This window comes from Bos grunniens, chromosome 3 (assembly GCF_055505025.1).
Source record: "Bos grunniens cultivar Pamir isolate PY7600 chromosome 3, Bosgru_T2T1.0, whole genome shotgun sequence".
Classification (NCBI taxonomy): Eukaryota; Metazoa; Chordata; class Mammalia; order Artiodactyla; family Bovidae; genus Bos; species Bos grunniens.
The window spans coordinates 35,445,627-35,472,005 of NC_141167.1; the positions used below are offsets into that span (position 1 = coordinate 35,445,627).

At 44.0% G+C, this 26,379-nt stretch overlaps 1 protein-coding gene across 6 annotated transcripts; it reads right to left on the bottom strand.

The window, feature by feature from the left end:
* Positions 1–24,448, bottom strand: LOC147375463 (cytochrome P450 2J2-like). Of its 6 annotated transcripts, none has more exons than XR_015160131.1 (9): positions 23,806–24,448; positions 19,055–19,217; positions 16,738–16,887; positions 16,185–16,345; positions 14,267–14,443; positions 12,465–12,813; positions 11,925–12,112; positions 8,273–8,411; positions 1–3,525 (listed from the first exon to the last, which is right to left on the bottom strand). XR_015160131.1 is itself a non-coding variant. In XM_086390267.1 (9 exons), the coding sequence occupies exons 1-9, from the start codon at positions 24,013–24,015 to the stop codon at positions 3,347–3,349; spliced, it is 1,509 nt and encodes a 502-aa protein (XP_086246393.1). In that variant the 5' UTR covers positions 24,016–24,448; the 3' UTR covers positions 1–3,346. The 6 variants fall into 6 exon arrangements, 4 of the variants coding, with proteins under 4 accessions (XP_086246393.1, XP_086246395.1, XP_086246394.1 ...); XM_086390267.1 differs by having other exon boundaries at positions 12,465–12,606; XM_086390269.1 differs by having other exon boundaries at positions 12,465–12,606; positions 23,790–24,186.
* Positions 24,449–26,379: the final 1,931 nt, after the last annotated feature.

Below are 26,379 nucleotides of genomic sequence, written 5' to 3' on the forward strand. Positions count from 1 at the left end.
TATAAGAAATAGAATTACATTTTATTAAGAGAAAAAGGAAGTATGGCTTATAGATTGGCTGTTCTATGAATGGACAAATAAAGTGATGAATACAGAAAGTGTAAAAAAGGTCTGTGACAAGTAGAAGGAAATGGCAACCCACTCCAGTGTTCTTGCCTGGAGAATCCCAGGGACGGGGGAACCTGGTGGGCTGCCGTCTGTGGGGTCGCACAGAGTCGGACACTACTGAAGCGACTTAGCAGCAGCAGCAGCAAGTAGAAGAGAGTTTTGTGCATGATACAAGTTTCTTAAGACATTAAACTGCCTTTGCCAAAAAAACAACAAAGCCCCTTATATTTCTATCCCATTACCCACTGGAGTCACCTCCTGGGTAAACCTCTCTCACCTAAAACGGGTCACTTCTGATCCTGTGCTGCCCTCCTTAACTGACCCCTCTCAGGTCTCTCTCACTGGACCTACCTCCTTAAAAATCACCCGGTGACAACCTCTGTCAACCATCCAAGAAGACACTGAATGACCTGGACACTCTTCAACCTACAGCTGTTCCTGACCCAACTACTACAAGACCTCTGGACCAGTGCCCTGACAGGAACCTCCTTCGAAGACCTGACCATGCTAGTATCTCAACTGTGACTTCAGGGAACCTTTTACAACCTGACTCCAGAAGAAACTGATTTCTTTACTCTCATTCTCTACATCATTCTACATCCTAATGAACACTGTTCCCTCCTCAGATTCAAGCAACCACCAACTTGGGACCTTCTGCCCCTCGCCCTGACTGGCCTCTTCCCGTCTCTCTAACTATAACTGCACTCTTAATCTTAGTCCTTGCTATAGGCCTAATAACTATCTCCCTTCAGGACTGGTCACTTACCCTTCGTCTTTCTGTTGGTATCGCCTACAGGGTATTATTTCCTCTGCACTGCCTAACTAACAGAATCATGGCTCCTCTGTTCCTTATCCTTGCTGCACTCCCCAGCCTTCTGGCTAGTCCCTGCCCCTGCTTAGACATTTATTCCTATGTTCATTCTTTATGTTATAATAGGGCTCCAAGACCATGCACCATGAACCTCGGGGGGAGACAGTCCAATACCCTATCCACTGTTAAAGTACAAAAGAGAGGAAGTTTCGTGAGTACCTGCCATAAGCCAAATGGAAAAAAACATATGTTTCTAGGGGTGGGATACTAGATCAAAATAAAAAAAGAAAAAAAAAGTTATAAAGAACTTAACTTCCCAGTTACAGGTGACCCCTGAGCCTTATAAACGCCTAGACCTCCTTTCCCAATTACGGCCTCTCCTAAAACCTCCCTCTGATAACCAACACCTTACCTGCCTTCTCAGCTCTTCTTTCCAATTCTTCCAGTACACACAACAAACATCCCAGTGTTGGATATACGTGTCACTGTCTCCCTCACCGCACATAGCAATTCCCTTATCCTCAACCTGGCTGTCACAGAACAACTATATCTCCCCTTCCCCCCAAAAAACCACATAACTCATTGGGCCAGTCTCTGACAATGTCCTACTCTCAGCCTCTTCAAACCTAACCTGTATCAACTACTCTCGTCCTAACTACACTGGTCTTACAATCTCCGCTCCCTCCTTCTGTTCCACTTGAGTTCTTTGGAACAGCACAAATAATTGCACCAACCCAGGAATCTTCATTCTCTGTGGGACCTATGCATATTCATGTCTCCCCCTTGATCCCCTTGGACCTTGCATCATGGTCTTCCTGACCCCAGGTCCAACATTCCTCAAAGAAGTAGAACAAATAGTCTACCCCCAAGGAGAACTTTCCCACAAAAAGACGAGCTGTCATAGCCCCTCCTGATTGGGACTGACATAGCAGCAGCCCTAGGCACTGGCATTGGGGGCATCTCGACCTCAGGCCATTTTTACTACAAACTGTACCAAGAACTTAATGAGGATATGGAGCAAGCAGTAGAGTCCTTCATTTCAGTCCAAAGACAAATTAACTCATTGGCTTCTGTGGCCCTACAAAATAGGCGAGCCCTGGACCTACTCACCACAGAAAAGGGAGGGACCTGCCTTTTTCTAGGGTAAGACTGCTGCTATTTTGTTAATGAAATAGGCATACTCCAGGGCAAAGTCAAAGAACTTAGAGACAGAATTGAACACCGCAAAAAAGAGTTAAGAAACCTTTACACTCCCCAAAACCCATTCCAACAGGCCCTCCTTTGGTTACTCCCTTTCTTGGGACCATTGGTACTTATCATTTATTCCTTTTATTTAGACCCTGTCTCTTCAATCTCTTTCAAAGGTTTCTCCAAGAACGGATTCGGGCCATCTCTCGAGACCAAGTCAAGACTGTTCTTATGCTTGAAACCCTGATGGCGAGAATAAAAAATCAACACTATGGGACTTAGACTTCCTTCCCCCCAAACTACAAACCCCTGACTCTCATTTATCAGCACGAAGAAGCCCTAACATTAACGGCACCCACATCTCTTTCTCTTTTTATATATATTCCTTAAAGCCTGGAATGAAGGAAAGTTGCATGGCTAAAGGTAACCTGGAATTAAAACTCCCCTCCAGGACCTCCCCACCTTTCTAGGCAAAACAAAGAACTCTCTCACCAGAAGGAAAAATAGACATTAGGTTGATTACGCCCAGCTCCAAGCCGGCCCAGCCTCTGGCCAATCTCCAGAACTCCTTGTCCCAGCTGTTTAAGAGATAACTACTCCCAGCAACCTTGGAGAAGAACAGGCCCCCTTAAGGGGGCTTTCTACATACATGCCTATATATACTTACTCTTTTCTTAGATAAGTGAAGCAGCTCGCTAATCTGACTGCTGCCCCTTCTCGCCTCATTAAAGGTGATCTGTTCCTGTAGAGTGCCAGTCTCATTCTTTTTCTGACTCACCTACTCTAACTCCATACTTTACACCTGTCCCTCACCATCTCCCAGAGTTTGCCCAAGTTCATGTCCATTGAATTGGTGATGCCATCCAACCATCTCATCCTCTGCCGCCCTCTTCTCCTCCTGTCCTGACTCTTTCCCAGCATCAGGGTCTTTTCCAATGAATCAGTTGTTGGCATCAGGTGGCCAGAGTATTGGAGCTTCAGTTTCAGCATCAGTCCTTCCAAAGCGTGCTCCAGATTGATTAAATCTCCTAGATGAAATGGCAAATCACTCACAAAGTAACTGATTTCCTAAGGCTCCACTGAAGATGACAAAGCTGAGGTTTGGATCCAGTTCCGTCTGAGTCCAGCTCCTGTGACCTGTCCTAGAGGCTCTGGATGCAGCTCCCTCATTTCTGAGCAGGGCCCCTGCCTTGAGGGGACATGCCCATTCTTCCAGCTTTCCTCCCCTTCCCTGCAATATCACACCCTAGGAATAGCACAGAGGCGGTGGCTGAGTGGGGAGAGGGTCATGCTCATTCTGAACTTCAGGCTCAGCTTCTCATTCTCTGGAGGCCTGAAAGTAAATTTTTGCAGAAGTGAAGTAAAGAAAATAAACAACTCAGTCCTGGCCAACTGTTCTCCAAGGCACATCCGCTTTCCTAAAAGACAAAAATATAAGATGAGTTACCTCCTCAGATGGTATCTGTGTCCCGAAAGGATGGAAATCTCCCACCACATCTTGTAAAACCTGAGCAAAGTGAGGGCCTGCCTGGTCCTGGGCCTTTATGCACTGTTTATTTGATCACAACCACCTGGTGTAACCTAAGTCCAGCGAGTTCATTCCACAATCACACACTCCATTGCCTTCAAGGATCAGACTGGTGAGGCACAGGACGAAGGTACAGGGTGTGGATGAAACAAGCGAGGGGTTGGGTTGACCTACAAATGTCGTCAAAAGTCTTTCAAAAATCCATTAGCAAATGATAAGGACAAAAGCAGACAAAAAGCAAAATTTTGCATTTTTTTTTTTCAATTTTCAGAAGACGACTGATGAAAAGTATAAGCAAATGAATGTCAAAGTTTCTCAAGCAGGAGGCACTTTTCCCTATGGCAGGTTTCCTGCCTTAATAACTGGGAATCTCACTGCCATAGGACCCCATTCCCACTGCCCATAGGATAGAAGTAAGACTCCATCTCATCCCACCTGTGTTCACCTGCTCCAGGCTTCCCTCACCCCTTCCCCTTCATGATGTTTTCCTCCCTGACTTGGGCTACAACACCCCACACAGGGCTCTACCACCATCTCTCTTGTGGGTGTTTTCATAACTTACTTTCTCCCTAAGTAATGCATGTTTACTGGAAAAATGAAGAAAATGTGTGAAAAATATAAAAGATGTCTGTAATCCTATAATCCAGACAAAACCCTTGTTAACATTTTGACATATTGCCTATCTGTCTTTGAAAAGATTCTGCTGTACACCCTCACTGGCATGACTCTCTGTAGTTAATTCTGGGTGCTGCTTTTTCGTGTTTCCCCAAGTAATGAAATATTCTTGGAAAGCAGCAATGTAGCATGCTTCCATTTTGTCCTTTGCCTGAAACCACTTGTTGAGGAAATAAAATCAGAGAGTAGCTGCAAAAGTGTTTAATAAATCAAAATATGCTTCAGAATTATGCCATTTTTATATAATTCTGTTTCTGTGCTTCCCACCAGCACACATCTAATCATTTCTGTTCCTCTCATTCTGATTTCTTTATCCATCACTAATGGAACAATGAAAAAATTGGTTCAAACGATACCAAATCAGTTGTATTGTAAATACCCAAGATTTTTCTAGAAGAATTCAGATATTGTGACAAAATTGGACCCACAGAGTCAGCAACCAGTGTTACAGTACTGGTCCTATCAGTACCCAGCTCTGGGCTATGAGTAAATCCTTTATTCTCACTGACATAAACAATTCTCACTTGTCAAACTTGTGAAGTAATCTTTCTCCTACCCACAGTATGTGGCTGGGAAAGGATACCAGTAAGACAGGAGACATGATTTATAAACCATGAAAAGTAGGGCTACTTTACTTCAAGTCTTCATCCTGGACTACGGGAAACATAGCCTTCTCCTTGGTGCTTCCACTAGCTGGCCATCACTAACCAGGTCAATTGCCTCACTAGGAATGAGAGAACTGGCCTAGGGCTTTTGAAAAAAGATCTTTCTAATCTTATCTCCTATGATCCAATTATTTCTTTTTGAAAATGAGGATTCAGCCTCTTGCTTTTCAAGTTGTTTGCTGTTTTGTTGGATCAAAGGGGAAAACCTTACATGAAGAAAATACAAGTTTGCAATAATAGTTGACTGTGCATACCTCCTAATTCCACACCTGATCGTCTTTCCAAGAGAAGGGAAGGAGCTTTCCGCATCCCATTCCTTCAAGGAAGTTTTCTTTACAAAGTGCTGGATCAAGAATGAGGCAAAGCAACAGTGCCCCGAAGATGGGGGTGGGGTGCGAAAAACCTGACAGCTGTGTTGACTTTGTGACTCAGTGCATTTTTCAGGTTTCTATATTCTGCTGTGTTCAGCTAGCTCTCATTCTGTAATAGCTGAGAGTATCCCCAAAATGCTTGCCTTTTCTAGATTTGACTCTTAGGCAGAAAGACAGCTTGTGAGAACTCTTGATTGCAACAGTGGCTCCAAGTTCTACCCTCTCCCTGTACCCCCATCATTTGCAATGTGATTCATAGCTCTTTCCCCCAAATTGTGCTGTTTTCCCTTTCCTTTGAACTGGGGCTATAATCTGCATGGGCAGCAGAATGCAGTCGCAGTGATGGTCACTAGTTCCCAGCTAGGCCTTTTGGAGGCACTGTGTGCTTCTGTTCTCCCACCTGTGGTCATATCTTCCACAAGTACACCAGCTGGGCTAACCTGCTGGAGGGAAAAAACCTAGAAAAGAGCCCTGTTGTCCCAGCCAGGGTCATCTTAGATCAGCCTTCAGCCAGTTGACCTTCCAAACAGGCAAGGAAGCCCAGCTAAGATCAGTCGAGCTCCCAGGCTCAATTGTAGACTTGGGAGCAATAATACATATTATTTTAAGTAACTGAGTTCTTGACTTTATTATGTAGTAATATAATGATCAATATATATAAATAGGAACTCAGTGAATCTTAAAATGGAAGTTACTTTAGGAAAATAAGTAACGTTCTAATTGTGTTAGCAAGAGCACTAGATCAGAACTTAAATATAACCACCAAGGACCTACTGTATAGCACAGGGAACTATACTAAATATTTTGTAATAATCAGTAAGGGGAAAAAAAGTAGGAAAAAAGATATAAATGTATGTATAACGGAACCACTTTTCTGTACACTTGAAACTAATACAATAATGTAAATCAACTATACATCAATAAAAATTTAAAAAGAAACCAGAAACTTGAGTCTTTGGCCCTTTTCTGCCAATTCCTTGGGCAGATGACCTTGGATGAGAAACAACTTTCTCTGAATCCTCATTTCCTTATATTGCAAGTTAGATACTGATCCCTTTAACTGCTAATAATTGGGTTTTTGTAAGTAGCAAATCGGAGAAGGCAATGGCACCCCACTCCAGTACTCTTGCCTGGAAAATCCATGGACAGAGGAGCCTGGTAGGCTGCAGTCTATGGGGTCGCTAAGAGTCGGACACGACTGAGAGACTTCACTTTCACTTTTCTCTTTCATGCGTTGGAGAAGGAAATGGCAACCCACTCCAGTGTTCTTGCCTAGAGAATCCCAGGGACTGTGGAGCCTGGTGGGCTGCCGTCTATGGGGTCACACAGAGTCGGACATGACTGAAGTGACTTAGCATTAGCAAAGTAGTAAATAAAACAATTTGCTTGCCAATGAAATCTATAATTAGAAGAGTATGATACAACTTTGAATAAAAACAGCAATAACAACAAAACCAGTGAGGCGAGAATAATTTCATACTTAAATAAAGCACCTGAAGCTTTGTACTATAATAGGAAATTGGAAGCTCTTGTAGACAGGAAGACTGAAAGGTTTTCCTACATCTCATGTCTGCTTTCATGTTGAAAAGTGACTTGTCAAAATGAGCAACGGTAGCATAGAATGAGAGTGAGAAAGACACAGAAGATCTAATTAGAATCAGTCTAGATACACGCAGGACAGAGTCCTACAGCAGGAAACCTGGGCTCTGCATCACGTCTATGTGGGTTCAAATTCCAATCCCTCCCTTACTGTGCCTTTGTGTCATGATCAGCAAAATTATACTGTTGCAGATAATCAATCTATATTTAATTTAAATTAATGATTAGAAAACTACTATGAATTTCAGAGTGTTAACTCACTAGCATTTAGTTACTTTTTAAAGAACACACTGCTAGGAAGAGCACAGGCTTCAGTATTTGATAAACATGTTCAACACTGAGTTCTAGCTCTGCTTCTATGAGCTTTATTACTGTAGATACCACAGTTGGCCCTTCTAAGCTTCAGTTTCCTTCCTTAACCCCAATGTGGTGACAGGAATTTGAACCATGTAAGGTTACACTACAAGACGTGGTCCATGGGAGTTGCATTGTTTTTCCCCCGCTACCTAATCATTGTCATATCCTCCAGGCTGAATGCTTGACACAAAATAAGTGCTTAGGAAACATTTATAGAATTAAGGATTTGGGAATTTATTTGAAACGATGTCAGCAACATACTTAACTCGTTATCTGGTATATATGGAGACTTTTGCTACTCATTTCACGTTGTTATGAGTTAAAACACCCTTTTTTAACAGGCAGGCTGGGAAACATGAGAGAAAGCGTTTTGTCTGCATTCTCTTTTGTACATTTCAAGTTGTGCACCATGTAAATGTATTAACTAGATTTTTAAAGGGTTATTAGAATTTAGAAAGGCAAAGGGACCTCATCAGAAAACGGATAGAGTAGAACCTCATCTGCTTAAGTCCATGGCACCCAGAGTCACTTGTGATGCCCATAATGATAAGGAAGCGGCCCCTTTACCGGAACCTCCTCCAACCTCTTTCTTAGAAAATAGCTTTAGTTTTGTGAGTGGGCAGCCCTAAAAGGATCATGGAACTTAAAGCTCTATGAAGATGGTGAGGTTCTAACCTTCTTTGTGGGTAACAGGCAGAGGCTAAGCTTCTGTCTCTGGTGTTCTGGGGACAGAACAACTTGATGGTGAAATCTCCACCAGAGTCAAGCCAGGGCTTAGGAAGTAAGGGCATGAGTCCTCATGATGCTCCACCCAGGGACTCCTAAGATGTAATCGCAGCAAGAGTGAGTCCCGCTGGGCAGGGCGATCTAGAGACATTCCAACTAAAGCAAAGCCTCACAAGGAGAAGAGTAGGGAAGGGTAAAGAGAGAGAGACTCTGGGTTCCCGCACTCCTAATTTTTTCTACTCACCTATTGAAAAAGGCAGAAAGGATTCCCTTTTTTTAAACTGCCCATTCTCCAGAAAATGCTCTGGATTGAATGTGTCAGGGGTGGCCCACTCTGCAGGGTCCCTGTGCAGTGCAGTCAGGTTGGTCGTGACCATGGTGCCCTGGAGAAGGCAGAAAAGACTCATGACACACACAACACGCATGTGGGATGGGGCAGCAGCCCCCCGGTCTCCTACATCAATGCTGACGGCACCCCAAACTCCCTCAAACTCCCCAACCCAGTTACTTCAGAGCCCAGCCCCTGCGACTCAGCTCTTTGTCATGGGTCAGCTTAAAATTGTGGACTGGAATTGTCTTTTGGGAATTTGATTGGGGAAGTATGACTACTCTTAGTGCAGAATGCATCTCTGCAGGGACCTTTCAGTGTTGATCTTGGGAGGGAACACGTATGAATCAATGAACATGTATGCAACAGGTATGAACCATGTGACAGTGGGCAGGCAGTTCTGGACCAAAATCAACCCAGCTGCTCAGTGAAGTGGTAACTATGGCCGTTTGTATAACAAAAATGTCTCATTTGTCTAAGTTTCTCCCTCCATTATCTAGCACATTCCACAGAAGGTTTAATGATAGAATCAGGTCACCCAGTGGAAGGAACCACTATCCTTTTTGATACACAGCAAGAAACCCAGGAGTCCTCCTTAGTGCCTCCCTTTCCCCCTTTTTGCCTTCATCCAGTCCTTCAGGCAGGCTGGTCAATTTTACTTGAAATTTCTCTTGATTCTGTCACCTGCATTATGCCCACTGCCACGTCCAAGGTACCACCTTGGTTGTCCACACACTCCTACAGTAGCTCTGACTACAACTCTATATCCTCTCTTCCCCTTCAATGTTCTCAACACAATGAAAGCAGAGTTAGCTCTGGACATGATTTAATCATGTTAGTCCTGTCCACCCACCATACCTGGCACTTGACAGACAGCCTTCAAGAGCTCCCATCACTCTCAGATTAAGGACACATCACTTGCCCCGTTGGAGCCACTGTCCTTCTACCTGCACTCCCACTACATCCAGCCTCTTTCAATTTCTCAATCTGTCATTTGTCCCCACTCCCTTCCATGCCGTTTTGCATGGCAGCCTCTGGGTATCTTCATGCCAATGAGTACTTGCTGGAGTTACCAGTGTTTGTCCCTGCTGTGAGCCACAGCTGCCCCCCACCTTTCCAGGACACCCTCCAATACTAGCAGGTAGGTCTGGTCCAGCCTCTTACGAGGTCACTGCTTTTTTCCCCTGGGTCCTGGGGTGCACACCACCTTGTGTGTGCCCTCCAAGAGTGGCGCTTCTGTTACCCCCAGTCCTGTGGAATTCCAGCAATCAAACCCTGCTGGTCTTCAAAGCTAGGTTCTGTGGGGGCACTTCCTCCTGTTGTTAGACCCCCAGGCTGGGGCACTTGACATGGGGCTCAGGGCTTCCACTTCTGTGGCAGAATTTCTGTGACGTAATTGGCTTCCTGTTTGCGCACCGCCCACCCAGTGAGTATGGGACTTGACTTTATCCTAATCGTGCCATCTTGCTGTGGCTTCTTCATCTTTGGATGTAGGGTATCTTTTCTGGTAGGTTTCCTTTTTTTTTTGGTCAGTGGTTGTTCAGAAGATATCTGTGGTTTTTGTGTTTGCATAAGAAGGTTAAGTTCAAGTCCTTCTACTACACCATTGTGAGCTAATCAACCAGGACCTAGCTTTCTGTGACCTAAGTTTAACCCAATTTGAGGAGCATTCTCATCGTGTATCCTTCAGCAAGTACCTGCCTATCCTCAGCACCCAATGCCCTATCTTCTTTTCCTCTGCATTTAGTCTAGTATCACTTGCTCCTAGAGGGTTGCTTGCAGAGGCCTGGAAGCCAACACTTCAGAACTCCTCCGCTTGGGGCTGAGAGAAGGGTGGAGAAGCACTGCGCATGCCACCCCTCAGGGTGATTATTCGAGCTGCTATTAAAACTCAGTTTTACTTGGCTTTCTGGGCCTGCAGAATGTTACATCAGAAAAGAAAACTTGTTATAACCAGTCTATTGACTTAGAATGGTTATCGGGAACTAAATTAATTGGTATGAATATACAAAGATAACCTGTGAAGTCATTTAGACTTCAGATTTCACCCACAAAATGGTCAATCAGCAAGAGAATAGTAAACGCAATCATTGCAGGAATAGCTGCTTTTCCCAGCTCTGCAGGATGGGGACAAAGGGGAACGCAATGGGGAAGTTCCTACTGTTCTGCCTTGATATCAGCCCCAGGTTCCACACACAGAGGAACTCAGACAAACTGCAATGGATCCACAGAGATGGACCAAGGGGTGAGAAAGGAAAGAACTGTGAATGCGCAGTGTGCAGAGAGGGCACTCGGGGGCACAGGAGAGCTGTCTGCTGAGGTCCTAAGAGTGGTGGGCAGAATGAGAGCAGAATTGCCTTTGTGAGGACAGGGCCCCACAGAGAATAATTGCAGGGAGACTTTTTTAAAGGCAAAGTAAAGTAACCCCTGAGGAGAGAACTTGGTGTAGAACAGAAAAAGATGAGCCTGGGCATCAGAAAATCTCTGTTTCTGGAACCCAACTGTGGTCATTTTGTAGTTGAGAAGTCTTTAAAAGACTAGTAACTCTCTCAGCCTGAAGTTCCAATTTGTAAAATGAGGATAACAAAATTATTCTGAGGACCGATGCAGATGTTCTGAGAGAGCCTGAGCAGCCAGTGGCACATGGTGTGTGTGTGCTTGTCGCTCAGCCGTGTCCGACTCTGTGCAACCCCATGGACTGCAGCCCGCCAGGCTACTCTCTCCATGGGAGTCTCCAGGCAAGAATACTGGAGCGGGCTGTCATTCCCTTCTCCAGGGGATCTTCCCGACCCGGGGATCAAATGTGGGTCTCCTGCATTGCAGGCAGATTCTTTACAGTCTGAGCCACCAGGGAAGACCAATGCCACATAATTACTGCTTAAAAAGCACACGTTCCTTTCTCTCCTTTTCTGATATTTAGTACTACACAGACTTGGATTGTTTCCCCTTGTGATGCAGTCCCATCAAGAGGGTGTACATCAGAGCTGGAAAAATACATTTGGGGACATTATGTTAGAACCATCACTTTAAAGTGATTTTGGTTCACTTTGGTTCAAATCACTTTAAAGTGATTTAAGATGGTCTCAAATATTTATTCATATTTCAATATTCTAAACCACCAGGATTGTGAAGCAGAATTTTCCAACATACATGTGGCAGGTCCATATCCTGTGAGAAGCTCTCCCAAGGCAAAGAAAAGGACCTCACGGCAAAGTCTGACTGAGAATTGCTGCCTGCTGTCTCCCCACAGGAATTAACAATGCACATCACATATTAAAACACTGAGATATCTCAAATCTAAAACAGCAAATCTTTGCCTAAACATGTTTGACCTAGGAATCCCCTTACTTTCCCACAACACCTATTAACGTTTTTTTGAACTAACGTTCTAAAAACCCCACAAGAAAAAAAAAATTCTACTATTACATCAGCAATAATATTAATATCTCTCTCTCCCTATTTAAGTGCTTCCCTAAGACATGAAAACACGTCACATTTCCTATTGAGACTCCAACCATTTACAAATATGAACTTGGAGACCTGAGGCTATGAGAGAGGCCCTAACTACCTTGGGCAGGTGGTATCCAGCCAGGGTGGTGTCCACTGCCACCTCCCGGGGCACGTTCAGAGGGAGGATGTTTCCCATTCTCAGCACCTCGTGGATGACAGCGTTGGTGTAGGGCATGGACTCTCGCGCGGCCATGCTTGGTTTCTGAGATTGGCCAAGCACCCTATCAATCTCAGCTTGGACTTTTTCTGGAAAATAAGAGGAGGTTGTATTATTCTAGTATTCCATAATTTTTCTTAAGCCTGATTAAGCTAAGGAATGGAATAACCAGGATCAAAATGGCTATTTTAGGTTCTCCAGACTAGCTCTTCAGGGAGGTTATATGAGTAGGAAGTAGACCCTGGTGTGAGACAAATCTGGTGGCAAATTCTTGCTGGACAACATTCCTGCTGTGAGTTTCGGAAGCTCTTTGAGCCTCGGGTTCCTCTTCTTAATAGTGAGGATAAATCAAATAGCACTCTTTAGGAATACTGAGATTGACATGAACTAATTTAGGGAAGTATTCTGACCTGACCCAGGCCTACCCTCTGATGTGCTCACCTTGGATTTCAGGATACAAGGCCATGTAGAGCAGTCCCCACCGCAAGATGGTTGAAGTTGTCTCTGTTCCAGCAAAGAAGAGGTCCAGGGTATTATAGATAAGGTTTTCTTCATGGAAACATGAAGTAGCATTGCCCTTATGCTAGAAAGCACAGTGATTATTGGTTTATTGAGACTGTTCTTAGTGGCCACAACATAGGGGGCTTCATCCTAGACAGAACATGGGAGGAGAGACCACTCCCTCTCCAGGAGAAATGGCTTTCCCTTTGGTCATCTCAGGAGGCAGAGACTTATTACTCCAATATAATTAGCATCCTCCTGCCCCAAGTGCTAGAATCTTCTGTTAGCTCTGGTGGATGAAAATTGAGACAATAAATTTATTTTACTTCTATAACTTGGGAGAATCTATTATTACATTTGAAAAACAGTCTTGAGTTCCAATATTAGCCACATCATTCACTATCTGTACAACTTGGCCAGGTTACTAAACCTCAAACTTATCAGCCTGTCTATGTTTCACTTTCCTGATACGTAAAATAGAAATAATAACACTCACCCCTGAAAGTTATACTGTAGATTATGTGAGTAGAAAGGGCACATAACAAATTTTCAACAACTGTTTGTATTGATACCAGAAATAATAAAATGCATTTCTCTAAAGTACAACAATTCTCGCATCACCCCAGTTAAACTTCTCTAATTCTAACAGTCATTCCTCATGGCACCCCAGCGTCTTTACCACCGTCCTCCAGGAGCTTCAGTGTGTCCATGTGGCTCTGTGTGTGATCCCACATCTGCACACCTCATAGCAAGTGAAGTCTCTTTCTCTCAGGAAGAATCAGTGCCTCTATCTATGCTGTAAGAGTAAGGTGAACTAAGAGAGGAGATGGGGGAAAAATGCACCATTCTTTTAACTCCAGGAGAAGGAATGAACAATCTAATGAGACAAAAATGATAACACTGATGCAGTGATGAGTATTAACCAGGGGGTTCACTATGTTAAATGATATACATCCAAACTGGCCTTTCTCTTGCTTCTCCTATATAATATTGGAAAGTGGATGATATGAGGATGTGGGAAGAGGCACATGTCCCTCCACTTGAGGCTTAACTCTGGCCTCTGCCTCAGCTTCACTTGTGTTCTGTACTAGGGAGCTAAAGAAAGGGGCGAGAGACTGGGCATTGGCCCAAGTAATAGTGAAACAATGGTTCTTCATCCTTTTGTGCACAGGCACTTCAGACTCAGGTAGAAGACAGAGACTGAACAATGAAAAGGCAGTTGTTTGGGCTTTTCAAAGACCTCAAGTCAATTACTCTTACACTAATATTTTTATTTCTAATTGTATCATCAATTCTAAGCTAATGATATTTCTAATCTCTATATCCTTCCCCTGTGGTGGGCTGAAAAATGAGCCATAAAAATTGTCCACTTTTGTGGGAAGATTATCCTGGATCATCCCAGTGTTTCAATTATAATCACAAGAGTCTCTATAAGAGGAGGCAAGAAGAACGTAAAGAGACCACATGAGGATGGTGGCAGAGAAGAAGATATATCAATGGTTTGGAAGGTGGAGGAAGGGGCCCTGAGTCATGGAGTACAAGCAGCCTCGAGACGCTGGAGAAGTCAGTCAATAATTCTGCCCTAGAGCCACTGAAGGAGCCAGCCCTGCCAACACCTTGCCTTGATAAATGTGGGTCTATTTAAGCCCCTAAGTTTGATTTGTCACAGCAGCATAAGAAACCAGAATCCTTTCACTTGTTCTTTAAGAACACTACTCAGGAAAACACTTAGGTTCTCTCACCTTTTCTATTTCCTGCAGATAAGCATCAATGAAGTCTCTTGCTTCTGCAGGATTCCAGTCTCTCTTGTGGTTTTCAATCACACCAGCAATAAACATTTTCAGTTTCTCCCATTTACTAAAGAGTGCATGCTGGGGACCCGGAAGGAAACTCATTATCCTTGGAAAGATATTGTAGAGCTGACGGAGAAAACAGAACAGTCATGAAGACAAGGGGGTGCCAGTTTTCCACTCTTGAAGACTAAGAAACTATTGTATCGTTATCTATATTTTCTTTGCTTACACTTAACCCTTTGAGTTACCCTTGATTCATCTTCTCTGTCTCAATCCTCTTTTCTCTTGGCAAAGTATTTTAGCACTTCTTCCAAAATACAACCAATTTCAGACCACTTCTCACTACTCAATGTATTTGTCATTCTAGTACAAAGCACCAACATTTCTCACCTGGATGCTGTAAAGCCTCCACCATTTCCCTTGATTCTCTCCTTAACCCCCTTCCCAGTTGATTTTCCACTGAGGTGCCAGAGGGACCCTTTAACAGTTTAATAAATCATTTCATCATAAGCATCAACGAAGTCTCTTGCTTCAGCAGGATTCCAGTCTCTCTTGTGGTTTTCAATCACACCAGCAATAAACATTTTCAGTTTCTCCCATTTACTAAAGAGTGTATGCTGGGGACCCGGAAGGAAATTCATTATCCTTGGAAAGACATTGGAGAGCATAATCATTTCACTGCTTATCCCTCAATACTTTACTGACTTTCCATGACATTTCGACAAATCTTCTCCTGATCTGGACTCCACATGAGCTGGCCTCTCACCCTCCTGTCCTCTCTTCTGCTATCACTTGCTGTCATCTTACTCTCTCTTAGTCTTTCTAGTCCAGCCCCTTTGGTCTCTGTGACAACCTGAAGGATGATAATGTTTAGTCCTTTGCATTGGCTATTCATACAATCCGATTGGTCTTCGTCTGAAATCTGTACAACACTAGCCTTGTACTTCATTCATGTCCACATAAGTGTCACTTACTTGGACCTGTCTTTCCTGGTATCCTCTAATCAGCAGCACCCCTGGGGCCCTTCTCCTATTCCCTTACATTGTTTTACTATTTGTTCATGGCAATTGTCTCTAGTGTGTGTGTGTGTATGTGTATCTTTGAGTGTGCATAAAGCAAGAATATTCATTGCCGCTTTATTCATAATATCCCTCAAATTAGAAATCCCTCTAATTAGAAATGTGTTTATCAATCAATCCCCCGAGCCTTTATTCAAGAGAATAACAATCAGTGTCACATTCATGAAGTGGAAAACTATGCAGAGTAAAATAAGAGGAACTAACAAATGAATCAAAACAATGTGCTGAGGGAGAGTCAGGCACAGAAACACACATCTGAGGATCATGGAGGTGTGGAGCTAGGGAGGAACGTGGAGAGGAGAGACTCAAAAGTGATGGTGATATTGTTTTTTAAGGAAAAAAACGTAAGTGCATACGTGTCTGTCATAAATTCTGTACTTTAAATGACCGTAAGAAATGTTTTTTATTGATAGTAAATATTTAATGTGTGTGTGTTAGTAGCTCAGTTGTGTCTGACTCTTTGCAACCCCTTGGACTGTAGGTCCTCAGGCTCCTCTGTGCATGAATTCTCCAGGCAAGAATACTGGAGTGGGTTGCCATTCCCTTCTCCAGGGGATTTTCCCAACCCAGGGATGGAACCTAGGTCTTGCACATTGCTGGTAGATTTTTTACCATCTGAGCCACCAGGGACACAAACACTAAAGTCAACAGATTTATTTTAAACAAGTTTGTGGTGAAGTCAATTTCAAAGGTTGCATTTTAGCCTAAAACAAAAGGAAGACCATCTCATCTGTATCTGACATTAGCCCACTGTCTTTATCCAAGAGAGGAAGTGAGAAGGGGCTCACCTGGCAGCACGTTGATGTCCTCAGATGCATCACCTCATCGAACAGCCTCAGTAGCTCCTGGAACTGATCATCCTGGTAGTCAAACCGCTCCCCAAAGGTGATGGAGCAAATAATATTGGAAACGGCATTGTTGATTGTGAAGTGAGGGTCGAAAGGCTGTCCTGGAGGCAGGAGAAGAGATAGAGCCTTCAGATTGGTTTCTATTTTCCAGAGAACCTACTCTCTGTGACATACGGCACACTGACTACAGAACCACATCTTAGACTGTGTCCACAGCCCCTGCACAGGGTCTGACACACAGCAAGTACTTAGTCAATGTCTGGGAAGTCGAAGTGATGACCAGGATTTAAAACCAATAGTAAGTTTTAATACCCCTCTTCTTCTTCTTCTTAATTCTTGACCCCCACGAGGGCAGGTCATGGTTAGCTGTCCACTGTCATTCCCTCAGTGTCCCACAGTGCTGGGCACAGGACAGGCACATGGGCTCTAACTCAGCATCTGACTAGTGAATGAGTAAACCACAGTCGCTGCACCTGTCCTGGGACCTGATTACCGTTCTCCTTTCCTATTTCCTGGATGAGGTAGGCAGCCTCTTCCTGAATGCGTTCCTCTAAGCTCTTCTTTCCTAAACCAAAGTTCCTCAGAGTTGTCAGGGCAAATCTTCTTTGTTCTTTCCACACATGGCCATTGGACATGATCAATCCTGGGAAAAGAAAGCTAACATTAAAAAAAGCCAACAAGACCCATTAAGGATAATGTACCAGATGGAGGAAAGGAGGGCTTTAAGGTGCTTGAAAACTATTCAGAGAAATAATTCCAAAGCAATAATCCCTTGAATTTACTGATTGCTTGTCATGATGGACATGCTAGCATTTTTAATGCATTGTGTAATTTAGTGTTCACAGAAACTCTCTGGGGTAGGTACAATCGTTAGGCCAAACCAACAGCCTAACTTTGATGATGAGAAAAATGAGACATGGGAGATAAAAGGAAATTCTGCTAGGTCACAGAGTGAGTAAGCAGCTGAACAGGCATTCAAATTCAAGTCTGCTTGACTCCAAAGCCTGTCATTTGATTACTTGTCTCATAAGACTATTTAATTACTAGGACTGAAGCGACTTAGCAGCAGCAGCAGCAGTTATGCTACATAGCAAGTATGAACTTATGGATTAGAAGGAGTCAATACCCATAAATAGAAAAGATCTTAAATATCTTAAAAAGATAAGAATCACCCTAGATAACAAACTGTGGACACTGTGCAGAAAGAACACCACAGGCAAAGGAAAACAATCTGTATGGTGTGTGCAGTTGAATTTCAGTGATTTTATAAGACAGGAGAGGCCACCATCCTCCCATTTCTTCATTCCAGAGCACTCTTCAACTCCTTCTAACGTCTCCTTTCACTTCCATCACCTTAGTGAAATGGCCCTCCCTGCTGTTCAATTCAGGATCCTTTTCAACCCCATCCTAATGAGTCAGCAGCATGAGATCCTTTCTTTCTGAAACATTCTCTGCCAGTGTAGCCCAGGATACCACACTCTCCATAATTTTCTGGTAATTCTATGACTTCAGAGAAATTATCATACCTTAGGTTAACTATCTTCTATACTAGATCTGAAGCTTCCTCTCTTTTACCCTATCCTCCATTTCTAGGAAATCTCAATTTCTAAAACTTCAAATCACATCTACTGACAGTAAACACCTATTTTCTGCCTCTCAGCTCCAGACACATGTACAATTCTCTGCTTGACTCTCTCGGCTTCACACTCAGCATATTCATCACTGAATTCATGATTCACTCTATACAACTCCCTACCCAGGCCAGCCAACACTTTGTCCTCCTCCACATCTCTCTTCTTTCCTTTACCTACCCACTTGGGTGTGTACCTCAGCACCTCATTCTCCCTCTGTCTAGGTCATCGTGTCCTATTGGAGTTGCCTCCTGAGTAGCTTAAATCCATGTATCTTCAGTCACTCTCCTGCTCTAACCTACTGGACTGACATTTCTTGCCATCCCCCTCTTCTAGGCCACCACCTCTTCTAATCTAAAAGGCTACAACAGTCTCTTGCTTCCTTTATTCCATTCTTGACATTGCAGCTTAGAGAAGTCTTTAAAATGTCCCATATAAATATGATGGTTCCTTTCTCTACTTAAACCATTCAGAACCTCCATTGTTATTAGGATAAAAAGCAACATTCTTAAAAAGAACTTGCATGAACTATTTCTGGCCAAACTCAGCAGCTTCATCTTCATTTCATTATCTCCATTTAATCTCTGTGCTTCCCGCACTGGCCACCTTTCAATTCCTCAGTTCACTGTCTGTCTTCCCATCTTGGAAACTTTTACATTTTATTTCCTCTGCTGCACTGCTTCATCACTTTATTAAATGTCATTTACTTACATAAGTTTTTCCTGAGTCTCAGGACTAGATTAGATACCTGTAATAAGTGAACCCTGCTCTTATCTTCATAACACTGAGGCCTTAAATTATGAATGTAATTGACACTGTTTCTCTTAATAGTATGTAAGTTACAGAACAATCAAGGATTTTGTATGTTATCCTCACTGTTCTATCACTGGTGCCTAGCACTAGGTACACCTGGCTTTCATGGAGTGAATGGATATAGAGTTAATAGATTAAATGTTTCAAAGAGAAACTGGGAAACATCTGAAAAAACATGGCTTCTCCCAAATCCTTGACATTAGGGCTGACCCTGCCAGGTTCCCTGAGGGGGTACCTTCAAAAAAAGCTGAGTGGGGACTCAGCTTCCTAGAGGGGCAGGAATATGATGAGCCTGGTCCTTGGGATTATTGGAGACCCTTTCATGGACCATAGGAATAGCAAACATACATTGTTCAAGAAACTTACCTTTATTGTTAAAGATACGTTTTTCAATAGGGATCAAGGGGCGGTTGGCAAAGTTTTGGTCTTGGTGGACAAGGGCTTCTTTGATTAAGGGCAATCCAGTTATAAGAACGGAACGAAATATACCAAAATCGACGCTAAAAACATTTCCATATTTCTTCACGAACTGAAAAATAGAAGAGCCACAGTTGAGTATGCATATGTCTCTGAATCCTGGAATGGAGGGTGTGTGGAGCTGGCAGGAGGCTTGTATTGAGGGGAGTCTCTGTGTTTGTCTGTCTGTGTACCTTGAGCTGTTGGAAATATGTCTACCTGTTTCCATTTTTTTTTTGCTCTTATCTAGACTACACCATAGGACATAGACATTCATTATACACCCTCATTTATATGTTCAATATACTTGAATTGGGTGAGCACATGTGTCCTGAGAATAAGGCATAAAGATAAAATAAACAAGGTCTCTAACCTCAAGCATCTTAGAGTCTAATGAAAAGAGAGAATTCAGCCCATGTGACTTACCAGAGAAGGCAGAGATATGTTTAGTGAATTCTGGGGTAGGGAACAGGGACTTCCTAGTAAATCAAATCTACTAAACTAGGAGAGAATGTCCCCTTACTCAGCAGGCTGTAGGTGACAGAAGTTTCATTAGAGGAATTATGGAGAGGAGTACACTAGCTGTGGAGACATGTGGAAATCTTAACTCCGTGGTTGACTAGCTGTGAGCACTTAGGAAAGCTACTTCATTTTTTTATGAGCCTCACCTTCCCATATATAAAAGGTAGAAAACTGTTCTTCCCTCAAAGTTTATGTAAGGGGGAATTCCCTGGTGGGTCAGTGGTCAGGACATCAGGACTCAGGCCTTCACTGCTGAGTATCCAGGTTCAATGCCTGGACAGGGAACAAAAGTCCCACAAGCAGCACTGTGTGTTCCCTTCCCTCCAAAGAAGCTTCTGTGAGGAAGAATGAGAACAGCAATGTGAAAGTCACTTTGTTCCTGGGTCCCTGGCAGACGGCCACTGGAGCCTCTGCGGAATGAATGGACTCTGTGTGCAAAGGGATGTGGAAGCCCTTGTTCAAAGGGACAGATAGGACTTTCTTCTGTCTCAGTTTCCAAATGAATAAAATGAGGGCTATTACAAATTCCCATCTTTAAGATTCTGGTGATAGCAACCATAACACAACAAGAAAATTATTTTTATTGATATATTTGGGAGTGTATTTTAGCAAAAAGATTCTAATAAGGTATTGACAAAGAAATGGAGGGGCAGTGGCTAGAGAGTGGATAAATGAAGTCCATGAGGTAATCAGGTCAGACAAGTGATGCCACATTTATAATCAACAATTGGTTTTTCCTTGAGTTGGTTACCATACATTTTTGAAGAAAAGGGGAGAAGGGTAGATATAGAAGTAAGCATTAGCTATGTGCTAGTTTACCCTGGGGTAAACTGATATTCACAAACTTGTTTGGTTCCTATAACAACCCTATAATGTATTCCTAGTTTTCAGAAAATGATGCACAGAGATTTAGTGCCTAGTCGGTGGGCATAAAGTAGAGCTCTAACTCGCTCTGTATGTCTCATCCTTAAATGAAAGCATGGAGAAAGCATATTCTCTCTCTTTTCTGCTGCGTGATGGAACTCCCTAAGGATTAACTGGCCACATTACTTTCCAATTAACTTCCAACGGGATGTGAGTAGTGGTGATGTGTGCATCTTCCGGGTCATGTCCTTAAAGGAAAGCTGCTGCTCACCACCTCCCACTTTCCCCTTTTCATGGTACAGAAATCGCACATGTTGAGGGTTGTGGGACCAGAGCAGCAAGATAGAAGCACTGAGTATTTGGATAACCTTGTGGAGCAAAGCAGCCTTGCTATCCTGGTCTTCCTGCCTACATCTCACCTTATTTGTTTAGAGAAATAAATTTCAATATTCTCACACCACTGTACTTTGGGATCTTTTTGTTACAAGCAGCCTAATTTATATCCTCATAATACATTTATCCTCCTTATCTATCACTTCCCATCCTTAGTCCAGTTAGATTTTTTTCGTTATTCACATTTATGTTTCTATAATAAGCCATATAGTTATGGTGGAGAATGTTTCAGAAATGGGGGAAATAAGGAAGGTTCCGCTTATGTCAAACAAATCAACCAGCTTCTTCACTGCCTTCTCACTTTGTTTTAGCTCATGTTACCTCCCATTTAAAAACTTACTGTCCACTTTACTCCATATAGCCACTTGCCTCACAGTTCTTTCAAGTTCAAGCAAAATCACTAACAGAAAGAAAACAGGAAAAGCTTCCAATACTTGGAAATTAAACAACACAGTTCTCAAAGAAAGGTACAGGTTTAGCATCTTAGCTTTAAAACTCTATATACTAATCCTGTCACTTAGTGCTACCAACTGGGTGTTTCTCACAGAAAGTGATGAAGCCATCTCCATTTGAACTTGAGTTTGTAATACAAGCTTGTGTTGAAGTGCTCCAGGCATTCTTAGGTAACTTGAACTATTCTGAGCACCAACATTAAGCTACATTAACATTGAACATTCCTTTTATTTAATCATCACAACCACTTACCACTGAGCTGTCTGTCAGGAAGGTACCTGTGCTGAGAGGCAGGGAAGCAGCTGATGATTCTTGAGATAGTGTTGAGTGGTGAAAGGAATTTTATGGAATTCAGGGTGGCCACAGTTAGGGAGCCCTGAGGGGAGATGACTATAAAGTGGAAAGAGGCTACAAGAAGGGATCCATGTGGCTCCCTAAGGAATATGAACTCTGGGAAGCAGCAGGAAGCACTAAGAAAATCTAGACAGAGGAATGGCATTTTAAAATGAGTACGTTATTGAGAGTGGATTGTAGAAGGAGGAACCTGAAGATGAGGGGCTCTAACCTTGTGGGGATGGGAACAATGTGGTTGACAAGTGGTGAAGATTTAGGTGGCTCAGACCGTAAAGAATCTGCTTTCAATGCAGAAGCCCTGGGTTTGATTCCTAGGTTGGGAAAATCCCATGGAGGAGGGACTGGCAACCCACTCCAGTATACTTGCCTGGAGAATTCCACGGACGGATGCGTCTGGAGGGCTACAGTCAATGGGGTCGCAAAGACTCAGACATGACTGAGTGTCTAATACTTTCACTTCTTTTCTTCATAATCATTTTACACCAGGGAAACAGAACCTCCCAGGGAAAGTATAGCTTCCACTCTCTCTTTCCCCACCAAGGATAATAATGTTAAAAGGACAAAGTGGGAGATTTCCCTGGGGGCGCAGTGGATGAGAATCTGCCTGCCAATGCAGGGGACATGGGTTCTATCTCTGGTCTGGGAAAATTCCATATTCCACAAGCAACTAAGCATGAGCACCTCAACTACTGGGCTCACGATTTAGAGCCAGCGAAATGCAACCACCGAAGGCCCTGTGCCTAAAGTCTGTTCTCCACAACAAGAGAAGGCACCACAATGAGAAGCCCAGATACTCCAACCAACAGCAGTCCCCACTTGGAGCAACTAGAGAAGGCCCTAGCAAAAGCAAGGAAGACCTAGTGCAGCCAAAAATAAACAATGTGAAAAAAAAAGACAAAGTGATCATACTATAAAAAGAATGTCCCAGTAATACGTAACAGAGAAGAGAGAAAGTCGTTCAGTCGTGTCTGACTCTTTGCGGCCCCATGGACTATTCAGTCCCTGGAATTCTCCAGACCAGAATACTGGAGTGGGTAGCCTTTCCCTTCTCCAGGGGTTCTTCCCAACCCAGGGATTGAACCCAGGTCTCCTGCATTGTAGGCGGATTCTTTACCAATTGAGCTATCAGGGAAGCTCAATGTGTAACAAGACGCAACTAAATGACTTAAAACCGTATTGTGTCTGTCACCCTCAAGGCTCCAATAAAAGAAATGGAAGAGATAAAGGACCACCTGGTCAGTCAAAAACATTTACTAAGCATGCAGAGTGGGTTCTGAACCATACTGTATCCTGACAGAAGAGAAAATATGCGGATGACTAAGCTCCTGGCAGCATGTGAAGGCTTCAGATGAGTGCTTGTTGTTACTGAATCCCTAAATGGTGTCGGACACTTAGCAGCCCCATGGACTATAGCCCGCCAGGCTCCTCTGTCCTTGGGGGTGTCTCAGGCAAGAATATTGCAGTGGGTTGCCATTCCTCCTCCAATCGGCTTGGCAGGCTGATTCTTACCACTGAGGCACCTGAGAAGCTACAGTTCAATAGTTAAACTTTTTCCCACAGCTAGATGGACCGAGAGGCACTTTTTGTTTTGTACAATAAACCTGCACCACCGCCCCCAAAGTATATTTTTTCTAGCACACTCAACAGTGAAAAGTTAACCATATTTCACATGTAGAAAGCACTGTGAATCATGCCACTTGCTACGGTCAAGAGAGAGGCTCAAAGTGGGTGTACCAGGGTGCCTGCGTTAGCCTCAGAAAAGTGAAATTGTTAATTGCTCCATAGTGTCCAACTCCTTGCGACCCCATGGACTATAGCCCACCAGGCTCCCTGTTCATGGGCTTCTCCAGACAAGAATACTGGAGTGGGTTGCTATTTCTTTCTCCAGGGGATATTCCACACCCAGGGATCAAACCTGGGGTTCCTGCACTGCAGGCAGATTATTTACCGCCTGAGCCACCAGGGAAGCCTCCAGAGCGTGCACCCTCCCAGGCCTCCCGCCCTCGGTACCCGGAATGGCCCCTGTCCCGCAGGTCAGGGTCAGGACGCGCGTGGGCACCTTCGCCCGCTCCTACCCGCTGAAGCGACAGGTGCGCCTTGTCGAAATCCAGTTGGAAGAAGTTGCCTACGAAGGGCAGGGGCGGGGGCCCTGGCGGGTAGTTCTTTGGTCGACGCCTTTTGAGAAAATCATCTAAGAAAAGAAAGACAACGGCCCCCAGCAGGACAGTGCCAGGACGGAGCGCGGCCCAGAGGGCAGCCGCCAGGGAGCCCAACGCCTCCAACATGGCTGCGCTGCCTGCTCCCCCTTCCGCGGTCCGAGTCTGCGGAGGTCCCTGTGGGGGCTCTGCCTCCCAGCTGCCAGCACCGCCCTCCTTCCCCAGCGAGTCGGCTTCCCAGGCCCCGCCTCCCCGTCCCTCTGTGCACCCGGTCTTTTCCTTTCTCTTTGGTGCTTTCCTGCCCCACCTCCTCCTGCTCTTCTTCTTCCCTCCGTCCGCAACTCCGCTTCGCCCCGCCCCTGGCGTGGCCTAGCTTCCAGTGACGAGGTGGGCCAGACCAGTCCTGGCTTTCCCCCAGGCCCCACCTCTTGTGCACCTCGCCTGCCCCCGCCAAATCTCCACCGCATCACTCCTTGCCTCTGAAATCCGGCCTTCCTCCTGCCCACCAGCTGGCTCCATGGGATTCTGGAAAGAACACACACTTGGGTCTTGGTAAAGGCCAGGCTTGGAGTATTTTGTTGTTGTTGTTGCTGTTTAGAGAGCTCGTCATTCCCTGAGACCAAGGGTGCCCTAAGGTTTTTGGTTTCATTGCATCTCAGAGGGCTCCACAGATCCTTGAGCTTTGTGTTTTTCAGTCAACTTCTCACCAAAGTATTGGAGCCCAGCATCTTGAACTTTGGGGAAAACAACAGCACCTGACATTTATTGTGAGCTACTCTGGAACATCACTTCATGGGAAATAGATGGGGAAACAGTGGAAACAGTGTCAGACTTTATTTTTCTGGGCTCCAAAGTCACTGCAGATGGTGACTGCAGCCATGAAATTAAAAGATGCTTACTCCTTGGAAGAAAAGTTATGACCAACCTAGACAGCATATTTAAAAGCAGAGACATTACTTTGCCAACAAAGGTCCGTCTAGTCAAGGCTATGATTTTTCCAGTGGTCATGTATGGATATGAGAGTTGGACTGTGAAGAAAGCTGAGCACCGAAGAATTGATGCCTTTGAACTGTGGTGTTGGAGAAGACTCTTGAGAGTCCCTTGGACTGCAAGGAGATCCAAGCAGTCCATTCTAAAGGAGATCAACCCTGGGTGTTCTTTGGAAGGAATGATGCTAAAGCTGAAACTCCAGTACTTTGGCCACCTCATGCGAAGAGTTGACTCCTCGGAAAAGACTGATGCTGGGAGGGATTGGGGGCAGGAGGAGAAGGGGACGACAGAGGATGAGATGGCTGGATGGTATGACCGACTCAATGGACGTGAGTTTGAGTGAACTCCGGGAGTTGGTGATGGACAGGGAGGCCTGGCGTGCTGCGATTCATGGGGTCACAAAGAGTCGGACACGACTGAGCGACTGAACTGAACTGAACTGATGCCTGTATTTCCCAGCAGCACAAGTTTAATTATCTCTGTTCCTCTCATTACCTCTCTTTACCAGTTACTAATAGAACACTGAGAAAATTGGTTAACATTGCAGCAAATGAGGAAATTTGTTCAAATGGCACCAAACCAGCTGCATTGGAAATACCTCAAATTCTAGGAGAGTCCAGATATTGTGACAAAACTGGAGCCACAGAGTCAGGAACCAGTGCTGGAGTACCGGACCAGCTCTGGGCCATAACTAAACAGCTTATTCTCCCCTAACAAAAACATTCTCACTTGTCAAACTGAAGAAATAATTTCTCTCCTATCTATGTTATGTGGCTGGGCAGGATACCAGTAAGACAGGAGATGAGAATTTGATCTTAAAATCATGAAAATCAGGGCTACCTTATTTCAAGGCTTCATTCTGGATTATATGAAACATGAAGCTTCTCCTTGGTGCTTCCAGTAACTGGCCATCACTAGCAAACACATCAATTACCTCTCTAGGAATGAGAGAATTAACCTAGAGTTTTTTTTTAAAAAGATCTTTCAAATCTTGTTGCTATGACCCAGTGACTTTTTTTTTTTTTAAATGAGGACTCAACCTCTTGCCTTTCATGAAACTGTCTGCTGCTTTGTTGGATCAAAAGGGAAAAACTGAAATGAAGAAAAGAAAATGTAAGTTTGCAATAACACCTTTGTCATCTGCCCTGACTGTGCATATGTCCTAATCCTATACCTGACTGTTTTTTCTAAGGAAAGGGAAGGAGCTATATACATGCCATTCCTTCAAGTAAGCTTTCTTTACAAAGTACTGGATCAAGAACGAGGGACAGCAATTGTGCTCCAAAGACGGGAGTGTGGTAGGAATAAACCTGCCAGGGGTGTTGACACTGCGACTCGGTGGAGCTTTGGAGTTTCCATTTGCTGTTCTGTTTAGCTAGGCCTTATTCTCTCACGACTGATAGCGTCCCCAAATTGCTTGCCTTCCCTGAATTTCACTCAGGCAGAAAGACAGACAGTGAGATCACCTGATTTCAACACTGGCTCCAATTTCCCCCTCTCCCT

Bases quoted from the DNA above. Each gene is read 5' to 3' on its own strand.
- LOC147375463 (XM_086390267.1), bottom strand. From the start codon at position 24,015: ATGTTGGAGGCGTTGGGCTCCCTGGCGGCTGCCCTCTGGGCCGCGCTC. The intron at 12,607-14,266 runs GTGAGAGAACCT...TGTGCTTTCTAG, and splicing joins ATCTGCAGGAAATAGAAAAG to CATAAGGGCAATGCTACTTC. The intron at 8,412-11,924 runs GTAGTTAGGGCC...TGCCTTCTCCAG, and splicing joins CTGGATACCACCTGCCCAAG to GGCACCATGGTCACGACCAA.